Consider the following 13722-nt stretch of genomic DNA (forward strand, 5'->3'; position numbering starts at 1 on the left):
AGATTAAATTTGCCTTTAGCACCCATAAAATCTTACCTCTGCAGTTGGATGTTGTTTCTGGACACGACACTCAAAATGCATCATGAATTATAGTGAAAGTGAGTGAAAGAGAGACGAAGCTGAAAATTCTTTTGATTTTTGAAGTTATTGCTTCTTTTACCCATCATATTTTTTAAAAGTTTACACATTAAATAAAGTGTCAAGTATAAGTCAAGTTCTTCTCAAATATATTCAAGTACACAGATAATTGTTAAACACATTTTCATGACTTTTCCAAAACATTTTGGGTTTATTTGTTTTTCCAAAACTTTTGCAGACCTTGGAAAATGCCTTTTTCGAAATATCATGACTTTTCCAGGTTTTCCAGGACCGTATAAACCCTGCTTTATTATCATTTAATATCTGAATTATTTACACTTTGTGATTTATAAAAAAAACTAAAGAATAGAAATAAAATAAAATGAATAAAATAAATAAATAAATAAATAAATAATTAAATAAATTAAACAAATAGAGTCTTAATATTTTATCAAATAATTCTTGTTTAAATATTCATGAAAATATTTGTTGGGGTAAATAATTTTGCTACACTGATACATACAAAAAATTTTTTTTGGTAATAAAATGGTAAGAAAAATATAATTTCACAATGTCATTATTCTTTTTTTTCAACAGAAAAAACACATAAACAGGACATATTCTGATGTAAAAAAAGCTGTATTACACTCAAAAAAATGTTTGGTGTTTGTTCAAACTACTTACCTTAAATGAACAAACAACAACTCTTGAAGAAAAAAAAAACTTTTAAATCATTGTTTACACTTTGTGAGTAACAACAAAAAGGTAATAAAATGTATGTAAAAAATAAATAAATAACAAATTAAATAAATAAATAGTCTTTAAATATTTCCATCTTTTCCCTGTGATTTCCGCGGCTTCACCAGGGGCCCCCGTCAATAATCTGTGCAGGGGGCCCCCCACATTTTGCGCTACGCCACTGGGTGGAGCAGAGGATTGTGATGCTGGCTCAGCATCGTGATCGTCTATCGACCCAACCCTAGTGTACTCACTTTTTGATGCTGTAAACACATTTTCCCTTTTGCCCATACATACAGTTAAAGCATTTTATTACCCAATTTCATTTACTCAATTATTAGCCTTCCTGTTAAATTGCAATTATTAGATTTTTTCCACAATTTCTGTTTTAAGGAAAGATTGTTTTCAACACATTTCTAAACATAATAGTTTTAATAACTCATTTCTAATACCTGATTTATTTGATCTTTGCCATGATGACAGTAAATAATATTTCACTAGATATTTTTCAAGATACTAGTATTCAGCTTAAAATGACATTTAAAGGCTTAACAAGGTTAATAGGTTAACTAGGCAAGTCATTGTATAATAATGGTTTGTTCTATATAAAAAATATATCGCTTAAAAGGGGCTAATGCGTTTGACCTTGAAATGTTTAAAAAAAAATTTAAAACAGCTTTTATTCTAGCCGAAATAAAACAGATAAGACTTTCTCCAGAAAAAAAATATTATAGGAAATATAAAAATATTATATTCTTGCTCTTGTTAAACATCATTTAGGAAATATTTAAAAAATAAAATAATTAAAAAATAAAATTCATAGGAAGGCGAATGATTTTGACTACAGATATATTTCAAACGGGTTTAGTTTCAAGATAAGACTCACATAGATGCGTGTGGCATCAAAAGGGCAGTTGACGATGACCGGAGAGCGTGCATTCACAGGCATATTAGTGGAATTACATCCTTTCATGAGTGCTGACCCGTCTCCTGAAATGGTCAAACTGATGGCCAGAATCAGCCCCAGTAAACACGCCAGCGTGAGCAGAGCATTCAGAAAGGAACTCACTAACAGACCGATGTGCTACAGAAAAGCAGAACAACAGAGCTGTCAAACACTGCAGAAACGTGGCATTTTACAGTATACACTACCTGACAAAAGTCTTGTCCTCGATCCCAGTTGTAAGAGTAATAAATAATAACTTGGTTTCTAGTTCATCATTTGGAAAAGTGGCAGAAGGTGGATTTTTTCTCATGAATCATCTGTTAAGCTCCATCCCAATCATCACAAATACTGCAGAAGACCTACTGGAACCACCATGAACCCAAGATTATTCAAAAAATCAGTCATGTTTGGTGAAGGTAAAATCATGGTTTGGGGTTACATTCAGAATGGGGGTGTGTGAGAGATCTGCAGGGTGGATGGCAACATCAACAGCCTGAGGTCTCAAGACATTTGTGCTGCCCATTACATAACAAACCACAGGAGAGGGCAAATTCTCCAGCAGGATAGCGCTCCTTCTCATACCTCAGCCTCCACATCAAAGCTCCTGAAAGCAAAGAAGGTCAAGGTGCTGCAGGATTGGCCAGCTCAGTCACCAGATATGTACATTATTAAGCATGTCTGGGGGAAGATGGCGGAGGCATTGAAAATGAATCCAAAGAATCTTGATGAACTCTGGGAGTCCTGCAAGAACGCTTTCTTTGCCATTCCAGATGACTTTATTAATAAGTGATTTGAGTCATTGCAAAGATGTATGGATGCAGTCCTCCAAGCTCATGATGGAGTCAGACACAATATTAACTCTTTTTCCACTGCACCATGACTTTATATTCTATACTGGGCATTATTTCTGTTCAGTGACAGAAATAACTAAGCAAAGTGACTAAGCAAAGTGAGATCTTACTCTCCTAATAAAATAATTCAAAAGGCCAAGTCAAGTTATTATTTGTTGTTCATAAAACTTAGGTAGGCAACAAGACTTTTGTCAGGTAATGTATTTACAAAACTGTCACTCATGCAGACAAGCAAAATTATTCATTCAAATAATTGGCAAATTCTGATGTAAAACAGTGGTTTAATAACTTTAACTTTAACTTTTATAAAAACTTTACAAATTAGGAAGGATTCACATTTAAAAATATTTTCATTAAAGCCTTTCCAGATAAAAAAAAATTGATCTCTGATAATGTTAAAAATAGGGTTTTCCACAAGAATATGTTTATCTTTTGGGAGAAGACCATGTAATTTCCAGTCAAGAAAAAAAAAAAAAAAACTTGGTGGTTGAATAAAAGTAACTTTAAATCAGAATTTGCCAGGGGTATGAATAATTTTGGCCTTGACTGTATGTCTTACTTACTAGTTTCCAATTGGCAATATTCCTTGACACCAATATGGCAACAATTCCACTTCCAATGCTCTGAGAAACAGAAAAAGATTAACATGACTTGGTTTGAGCATTTCATTTTCTTAAATAGAAAATGTTAAAACTGCCCAGGAAGCATACGTTGAATGTGTTGTTGTATAAAGTTGAATTGAAAATTATTAGTGCTAATGTGTAAATTTAATTCTTTTAAAAATATTTTCCAACTGTTGCTTAACGGAGAGTAGACAGACTTCAACACATTTTTCAACATAATAGTTTTAATAACTAATAACTAATAAGACTTAACTAGGGAAGTAAGGTTACTTCTGCAAGTTATTTGATCTGTAGACAATAGGAAAAAACTTAAGGCAGGGCAAATAGTTTTATTTACTTTAAAATTTGTTTAAAAAATCTGCTTTTATTCAAGAAAAAAAAAAAAATATATATATATATAAAAAAAAAAAAAAAAAAAAATATATATATATATATATATATATATATATATATATATATATATATATATATATATATATATATATATATATAGGACTTTCCATAAGAGACAACATTATATGAAATACTGTGACAATTTCATGTGGAATAAATATATAAATATAAATATAAATATAAATATATATATATATATATATATATATATATATATATATATATATATATATATATATATATATATATATATATATATTTTTTTTTTTATACTTTTTTTTTTTTTATGTAATTTTAGTTATGACATCAACTGTATTTAAAAATACACTTTCCTCTAACAGCTTAAGCCAATATTGTATATGCTAATATGATATCATTTACTCAACCTAACACTGTTATAAAACCAACAAACTGCTCATCCTCGGTTTACAAATAAAGATGATGTTTGTAATTAAATCTTAGGAATTTCTGTCTCTCCATTGAAAATCTACTCCCTGAAAGCTTCAAAAAATTCTTCCAAAAACAAAAATGAAAGCTCACATTTACATCAGCATTACATAGAGGTAAAGTTGGTTTCATATTCACCCATTCAGACTTTTTTCTTAATAATACAATTTTAGAAAAGTATTCTTTACAAATTCTAAATAGAGATCATATTAACAGCCAATGACTATCAAAATACAACATTGTTCACAGTCAAATAAATGGTACTAATGTTGTTTTGTGTTTTCAAGTCATACTTGCATGTGATTCCACACCGAATATTCAAAAGCAGCATGTCAGAAGTTGTCACTATTCAAAAAAAAAAAATCAACGAATGTGTGAATATAAAACCCACTTTATCTCAATATTTAAGCGCAGTCACAGATGGTTGATTCATTATGAAAAGTGAGTTTCATTTTTGAGCTTCTGCAAGAACTATTGAGGCTTGTTCTTGTGTGTCAAGAAGAAACTTAAGCATACCTCTTTATGTTCAATTATTAGTGTATAAATATAACTAGTATAAAAAACATATATTTACCAAATAAAGCAATCCTGTCTCTATAGAGGGTTTGGATTAAACCAATCAATTAATCCGAATTTATTTTTTGATAGTTTTATGGATGTTTTAAAGCATCAACATTTGATTGTAATGACATATTGTGCAATTTTTTGTAAAGCAATGATTCTTTGAAACAATAATTATCATGAAAAAGTATGGAACCAGATCAGACTCAAAAATAATGCATTTACAAAATAAAAATCACGCACACACAGCACAATTCACATTTACAATATCCAATTTGTAAACAATTCACAAGAATTCACAAGTAAAAATCATATATATTTTCGCCAAATGAACTGGATTTGCTTACACACACACACACACACACACACACACACACACACACACACACACACACACACACACACACACACACACACACACACACACACACACACACACACACACACACACACACACACACACACACACACACACACACACACACACACACACACACACACACACACACACACACACACACACACACACACACACACACACCCCCCATGTTTTGAATTTATGAATTGAATTTGAGTTTTTTAATCGTGTTTTGAATTTGTGAACTGGATTTTTGTGTTTATGAAGTGATTTGAATTTTCGAGTTATATTTGTGTGTTTTTCAATTGTGTTTTGAATTTGTGAATTGAATTTGTGTGTTTTTCAATTGTGTTTTGAATTTGTGAATTGGATTTGTGTGTTTTCCAATCACATTTTGAAATTACGAATTGGATTTGTATTTTTAAGTTGTGTTTTGAAATGACAAACTGCATCTGTGTGTTTTCAAATTGTGTTTTAAAATTATGAATTGGATTTGTGTTTTTTTAAATCGTGTTTTAAATTTACGATTTAGATTTTGCGAATGTGAATGGTGATGTGGATCTATGAATTGTCGTTTATAAATGTATTATTTTTGAGACTCCTAAAAAAGTGTTATACAAATAAACTTATATTGAATAAGCTTGAGTTTTCAGACAGTGGATGAACTGAAAATAAATGTAAAGTTACTGAATGTAAATTCTTGGCATAAACACTTAATTTTTTTATTAAAATATAAATAAACTCACCACCCCGTTTTGATTTACATTCAAGAGACATGCACTGATCATACACTTTCTGAGCGAATAATCTCTCGAGATGTAGAAAGCATCACACATATACATGACATGAAATAACACCAAAAGTTGAGAGACCAAAAATAAGGTGTAGGAGAAGTATATATTTACCAACAGTCCCGATGAGACGGAGATGATGTTTGATACAGTGTATTCTGTAGAGATCTCATTGCTTGGTTTGGACACGTGGCGTAACACACTGCCATGGACAATTGCACTGAGGATGAAGTTAACATGACCAATGACGATGAGGGTCAGTCCTTTCTTCATCAGCCGCCCAGGGCCCTTCTGCTTGTCTAGAAAAGAGCATGATTTCATTCAGTGTTTTCAAAAAATCACACTAAATAAGATATGATATCATCTTTTACACCATTCACCTGTCACAAACACAACTTATAATAAATTATCTTGAAAAAAGTTGGAAGCCTGTAACCATTGACTTTCATAGTGTTTGTTTGTCCTACTATTAAAAAGTCAATGGTTTCCAACACTTTTCAAAATATCTTCTTATTTAACTTAAAAATGCAGATTGGTTTAAAAAAAAAAAAAATTCAACTGAGACAGCTTGCTGTTACTTCTTAGAAACGATAAAGACAAACTGAGATAAAGGGGGAGTGGTGGGAGCAGTCTTTCTTGATTTATGCAAGGCAATTGATACTGTTAACCATGATATTTTAATTAACAAATAAACAATTACGACCTTTCAAAGCAAACACTAAATTGGATAAAATCATACTTGAGGGATCGGAGTCAATGTGTTCAGGGTTTCAATTTTAAATTTAAATTTTAAAACCTTTAAACCAATTAAATTAGAAGTGCCGCTCAGGGACCTATTTTAGGACCTTTACTTTTTAGTATTTATTTAAATTATTTACCAGCTTTATGCATTCATTCATTTTCTTTTTGGCTTAGTCTCTTTATTAATCTGGGGTCGCCACAGTGGAATAAACCGCCAACTTATCCAGCATATGTTTTACGCAGCTGATGCCCTTCCAGCTGCAACCCATCTCTGGGAAACGGACAATTTAGCCTATATCCAATTCACCTGTACAACACGTCATTGTACTGTGGGCGAAACCGGAGCACATGGAGGAAACCCACACGAACGCAGGGAGAAGATGCAAACTTCACACAGAAACGCCAACTGTCCCAGGCGAGGCTCGAATCAGCGACCTTCTTGCTGTGAGACGACAGCACTACATACTGCGCCACTGCGTCAATGCAGCTTTATGCATGGATGCTGATTCATTAATGTACGCTGATGATGCTGTGCTTTACACTTATGGAACGAAATCCAATAGAAGTCGCTACTAAATTAACAAATGAAATGCAAAATGTTTTTAAAAGGTTGCAAAATTCAAATCTCACCTCAAATGTGAAAAAAACTGTATCCATGTGTTTCTCAAATAGGTATAAAGTTGTAAATGTTTTAGAATTTTTTTAACAGGGCAAATTATTAAAAACGTCACTGAATTCAAATATTTAGGCATCACGTTGGACTCAAACCTTAATTTTAAAATTCATATTAAAACAAACTTGCTACCACACTGAGATTCAAACAATTTTAAACATATCAGAGATTATCTGACCTATCAGGCCCCTGGTATGTATTTAAATACTATGATTGTTCCACATGGCGATGCGGTGGCGCAGTAGGTAGTGTTGTTGCCTCACAGCATAAAGGTCGCTGGTTCGAGCCTCAGCTGGGTCAGTTGTCGTTTCTGTGTGGAGTTTGCATATTTTCCCTGTGTTCGAGTGGGTTTCCTTTGGGTGCTCCGGTTTCCCCACAATTCCAAAGACATGCGGTACAGGTGAATTGGGTAGGCTAAAATTTTCTGTAGTGTATGTGTGTGAATGAGAGTGTATGGGTGTTTCCCAGTGATGGGTTGCAGCTGGAGGGGCATCCGCTGCGTAAAACATGTGCTGGATAAGTTGGCGGTTCATTCTGCTGTGGTGACCCCAGATTAATAAAGGGAGTAAGCCGAAAAGAAAATGAATGAATGAATGAATGAATGAGTGGATGATTGTTCTACATTTGTTGTACTGTATAACTAGCTGGTCTCAGGCATGTAAATCATCTTTAACACCACTGGAATCATTATTCAAGAGAGCACTTAAAATTCATGATAAAAAGCCTTGGTTGTACCATCACTTTAATATCTTAAAAAAAAGATCTCTTAAGTTTTGATAATATTATTAAATACATATAGTATTAAATATACATATATTATTAAATATATATATATTTTATTATTATTTATTTATTTATTTTTATTCACAATCTTTCGTCTCCATTGTTACAAAAATTCCAAATTAGAGAAAACATTGCAAATGACACATTCTGTGGTAAGAGGGAAATCTATTGTCCCTAGACACAAGACCTTTTTAGGTCAATCTTCTTTTATTTATAAAGCCGCGAATCAATGGATTTCTCTCCCATCAGAAATAATCACATGTACAAATCATGAGATGTTTTCACGCCTGACTAGGAGGTGGTTTTTGCGCAAACACTGAGTGAGATGTTTTTGATTTGTCAGTGTTTTAGTTTACATGGGATTATGCCTGTATGTTTTAAACTGACTTTTTAATTAATTGGATTTTATTGTTTGAATTTTTACCTGTCCAGGGACTGCAGGTGGAAATAGCAATCCTGCTACAACCTGGCACAGTGCATCTTTCCTCTTTGAGGTTAATGCAATTTTTGTGCATTGTCCATGTTAAATACAGAAATTCATTCATTCAAAAGGAGTTTGTTTTCATTTTTGGGTGAAATATCATTTCAAGATGTCACTGAATTGCAAAAAAAAAAAAAACGTGCTAACTGGGTATTTGCACTGATTTTTGATCAGTCGTGGAAAAGTTAACTTGTAGTGTTTATTTTCAATAAAGCTTGAACTTTGTGTTGCAACCATAAAAATTATCTGTAACACACATTGGCTTAACATTCCCAGTTTATAGTAAATAATTTTGTGTTTTTGAGCTATACTAAAGTGAAGTACTTGAATTAATCTGTTGTGGTAATTCCATGGTTGCTAAATTCCTAACATAAACCAATTTACCAAATACTATGTATTCTACAACTGTAGGGTATATTACACTACAACACAACGCAGTTTACTGTAGTAAAACTCAAGTGCATTACAGTATTTGTTACTACAAAATAGTCATTAAAACTGTGTGCTGTAGAATTCCATTGCTAAATTGTTATATAAACCACAATACATACAGTATATAATGCACCATGCACAAGTACGGTTCAAAAACACTACAGCGTGTACTATAAAGTACTATAGTATTTTTCATGTGTTTTCATGTTTATATATGTGTATGAAGGTAAAGCATTTTCCTTCGTTTGTTAGTTTGAGCGAAATTCTGTCTAAATCACATAATTCTCAAATATTATTCAATCCAGTTTATAAATATGACTTTCTCCAAAAATAAAAGAGGTCAATGTAAATATTCCACCAGCCTCGTACTTTACGAGAACAAATAACTGTTAGCTTGTTGGAGTCTTTTCTCTTTTACGGCTTCAATCAAACTATAAAACAAGGATAACTCCCGTACCTGCAATAAAACGAAGAAAATGGCGTTCTTACCAAAATCACACATATCTTTATCCGTGTGTTTAGCCTCTGTTTGGAAGGAAAAACTTGGAGATCATACACAGCCAGTTTCCTCCCTTCATGCTCTGACGTCATGCGCAACTTACCTGTGCAGCGGAAGAGGGAGGAGCCAGAGTACAAAGGTCATCCACTCACAATGATTCACTGTGAAAATAGATCTCCGTCCTCCAAACTCACTTCACAGATGCAAATTTATTAACCAAGAAACATTTTGTCTTGCTATACTAAAATAGCTAGATCATTACACGAACAACATAAAGCAAAAAACGGTTTTTTTTTTACTTGAAACCTTTACGATTCTGTAATTCTACAAGGCCCTTACCGTTTCTTAGGTAGCCTATGTATACGTAAACAAACACACACCGGCCACTTTATTAGGTACACCCTAAATAGGTACACACATGCTCTTCTGGAGACCTCATTTGTAACGAGTGGTTATTTGAGTTACTGTTGCCTTTCTATCAGCTGGAACCAGTCTTGCCATTCCTCTAACCTCTGGCATCAACAAGGCATTTGTGCCCACAGAACTGCCGCTCACTGGATATTTTATACTTTTTTTTCTGACCATTCTCTGTAAACCCTAAAAATGGTTGTGTGTGAAAATCCCAGTAGATCATCAGTTTCTAAAATACTCAGACCAGCCCGACTGGCACCAACAACCATTCCAAGTTCAAAGTCGCTTAAACCACCTTTCTTCTTTATTCTGATGCTCGGTTTGAACTGCAGCAGATCATCTTGACCATGTCTACATGCCTAAATGCATTGAGTTGCTGCCATGTGATTGGCTGATTAGAAATTTGTATTAATGAGCATGTGGACAGGTGTACCTAATACAGTGGCCGGTGAGAGTATATTTGTTTGTCTTAATTATATTAGTTTTTTTACACCCCTGACCTTTTTTCTTTCTTTCTTTCTTCTTTGTATTTGTATTGTTCTGTACTCAGTTCTTTAAGTATTGATAAAAAATCTATTTAAATACATGAAAAACACACAAACAAAATTAGACTATTAATATAAATATTATATGCATAAATCATATTTATCACCTCATCCTCTGAGTGGGGAAGCGAAATATGATTTATCCTTGTAATATAATATTTCGATTAATAGCCTAAGTAAACACAAAACATTAGTTTATTGTCTTTGACTTATAATTATAACGCATATATTTTCTTCTAACTCTATCTTTAAATTTGAGTTACTTTAGCGAGCTGCAAAAATGATCTGGTTTATTTCATTGTATATGCATTTAATAAACTCTGACTTGATTAGAAACGGTTAATTAAAATATAAAATCAATAAACTATGACTCGTGTTTTATGAACTGCTGGCTTTGCATACAGCCATTATAATACAAACTCATAATCTCCTCTTATGGCTGTGCTGTTTTCCTACTTAATGCAGAAGTATATTTAGCTTCTCTGCATAAACTACAGCAGTAAAACAGTGTCTGGCATCTGTCTGTCCATGCAAACTATTTAAACAATGATAGAGCTGACTTCTGTGATCCACTGACACTCATAAAAACAACGACAGTGTCCAAAGTCCTAGCATATGCCGAAGACACACCCTATATCAGCACTGAGCAAATCATGGAGTAAAACAAAGCGTGAACACATATCAGCAGAACATTGAAAAATGCGTTATGTTCTATTCTATTCTAATCTATAATCTATTCTATTCTATTCTATTCTATTCTATTCTATTCTAGTCTATTCGACACTATACTATAAAATCAGTCTTATGTTGCAGTGGTGTATTTTGGGCTATATTATATTATTCATTTTTTTTCTTTCAGCCTTCTTTAGTTCCTTTATTCCGCCACAGTGGAATGAACACCAAATTATTCCATATACACTATGGACAATTTTAGCTTACCCAATTCAACTGTACCACATGTCTTTAGGCTTGTTGGGGAAACTGGAGCACCCGGAGGAAACCCAGGCGAACACGGAGAGAACTCCACACAGAAATGTTAACTGACCCAGCCAAGGCTCGAACCAGCGGCCATCTTGCTGTGAGGCGACAGGACTACCTACTGCGCTACCGCGTCACCACATTATATTATATTATATTATATTATATTATATTATGTTATGTTATAAAAAAAAGGCCCCTTATGACTGGTTTTGTGGTCAAGGGGTACTGATAAAACATAAAGAAATCATGAACAGGTCTTATTCCTTGGTTATACAGAAAGCATGACAAAATGAATGAAAAAAACTGAACAAACTTCAAATAAAATCCATGTTTTCAGACAGTTTATATTATTTTTAAATGTAGAAAAATATATTTATTGTTTAAAGTAGTCCAAAAGTATTTAGCCAAAAGCAATGTTACTATTTTTTAGCAGATACTTACATTTTTTGCATCTAATTTTTGTTTTACAAAATATTTTATATTGTTAAAATTTGATATAAAATATTTATTAATATATGATTATTTCATATTATAATTAAAATGAATAATTAATTATTATATAGCACCCAGAGGAAACCCACGCGAACATGGGGATAACATGCAAACTCAGCACAGAAATGCCAACTGACCCAGCCAAGGCTCGAAACAGGGACCTTCTTAATGTGAGGCACTACCTACTGCACCACTGCATTGCCATATTATATTATATTATAATTTATTATATTATATTATATTATATTATATTATATTATATTATATTATATTATATTATATACATATCGATATACGTGACCATATACCATGCACACAAAATCAGTCTGGGAATGCTATAGCATGTCTATGGACTGTGGGGGAAACCGGAGCACCCGGAGGTAACCCATGCCAACACGAGGAGAACATGCAAACTCCACACAGGAATGCCAGCTGACCCTGCTAGGACTCAAAACAACAACCTTTTCGCCCACATGTATTTTTATTTTTCATATATAAAATGATTCAGAGAATATTTCACAATATTCCTGTCATTTAGAGACTCCTCGAAAACACTCGTTCAAAAAAAACTAGTGTTAGTTTGTGTAATTTTGTAATGGGACAAAACATAAACATTTAAGGTAAATCATATACTGGATAAGTTGGTGGTTCATTCTGCTGTGGCGGCCCCAGATTAATAAAGGGACTAAGCCGGCAAGACAATGAATGAATGAATAATTACTATACATTATAATTAAATCATATTAAATAACAAATCACACTATTTTAACCATCTTGGATGGTTCAAGGAGTCTCTAGATATTAAATTTATTGTGAACTATTCTCAATGTTAACTTTCTTATGATTCAGTTTATTACTATTAAAATTAAATATACATATATACGCACACATTAGATGGATGGATGGATGGATGGATGGATGGATGGATGGATGGATGGATGGATGGATGGATGGATGGATGGATGGATGGATGGATGGATGGATGGATGGATGGATGGATGGATGGATGGATGGATGGATGGATGGATGGATGGATGGATAGGTCGATAGATAGACAGGTCGATGAATGGATGGATGGATGGATAGATTAATAGATAGATAGGTTGATAAGAGAGATGGATAGATGGATAAACAGACAGACAGACAGACAGACAGACAGACAGACAGACAGACAGATAGACAGACAGACAGACAGACAGACAGACAGACAGACAGACGGATAGATAGATAGATAGATAGATAGATAGATAGATAGATAGATAGATAGAAACTATATCTATAGATAGAACACATTTACTTTTAATAAAAAAATTCTAAAGACTTCTTGAAAGCACTTAAGGGTGCTTAGAATCTACTGTGATTTGTTATTTTGCAACAGGCCTTTAAAACACCTGGGCCCGGTTTTTCAAAACGTTTAATCTGGATAAAATTTATCCGGATTTAGTAATCCTGTTTTTGCGATCCTTGATCACGTAATCCAGCTTACTTTTTGAGCCAGTTTTTCAAAACAACATCGGATTGGATCGATCTGATCCGGATAGGAACTTTTCAGGATCGCTAAATCTGGATAACCAGTGCTCAAACAGGATAGGACATCACAATGTAGAACTATAGATATGTAAAGAGCGACAAGTAGAATAGCCAGCGTGGGGTCAATATAACTTTATTTTTATTTGAAATGAAAACTAAAAAAATTTTAATTATTAAAATAATAATAATAATAATAAATAATAAAAGCATCTGAGACCTACAACACTGTACATTGAGGATATTTATAATAAGTTTCAAATATAGATGTAAATCAAAAAAAGACTTAATGTCAAAAACTCCACAATAATTTCAGACTTCCTCATCTGATATAGAGAGAGTAGCTTGTCTGAGCGTAGCCTTTAGGAGGC

At 33.0% G+C, this 13722-nt stretch overlaps 1 protein-coding gene across 2 annotated transcripts in view; it reads right to left on the reverse strand.

Annotated features, from left to right (window-relative positions):
• Window positions 1–9472, reverse strand: part of krtcap3 (keratinocyte associated protein 3) — a 17494-nt gene extending 8022 nt beyond the window's left edge. Inside the window, exons 1-4 of one of the 2 annotated variants that reach the window (XM_087290097.1) lie at window positions 9386–9472; window positions 5901–6085; window positions 3177–3236; window positions 1703–1900 (exon numbers count right to left, since the gene is read on the reverse strand). In XM_087290097.1, the coding sequence (XP_087146223.1) occupies window positions 1703–1900; window positions 3177–3236; window positions 5901–6085; window positions 9386–9398 (456 nt within the window). In that variant the 5' untranslated portion in view covers window positions 9399–9472. Of the gene's footprint in view, window positions 1–1702; window positions 1901–3176; window positions 3237–5900; window positions 6086–9353 lie in introns of both variants that reach the window. The other variant, XM_087290098.1, reaches the window with a different exon arrangement.
• Window positions 9473–13722: the final 4250 nt, after the last annotated feature.

Source organism: Danio rerio, chromosome 17, assembly GCF_052040795.2.
Source record: "Danio rerio strain M-AB ecotype USA chromosome 17, GRCz13ab, whole genome shotgun sequence".
Taxonomy (NCBI): Eukaryota; Metazoa; Chordata; class Actinopteri; order Cypriniformes; family Danionidae; genus Danio; species Danio rerio.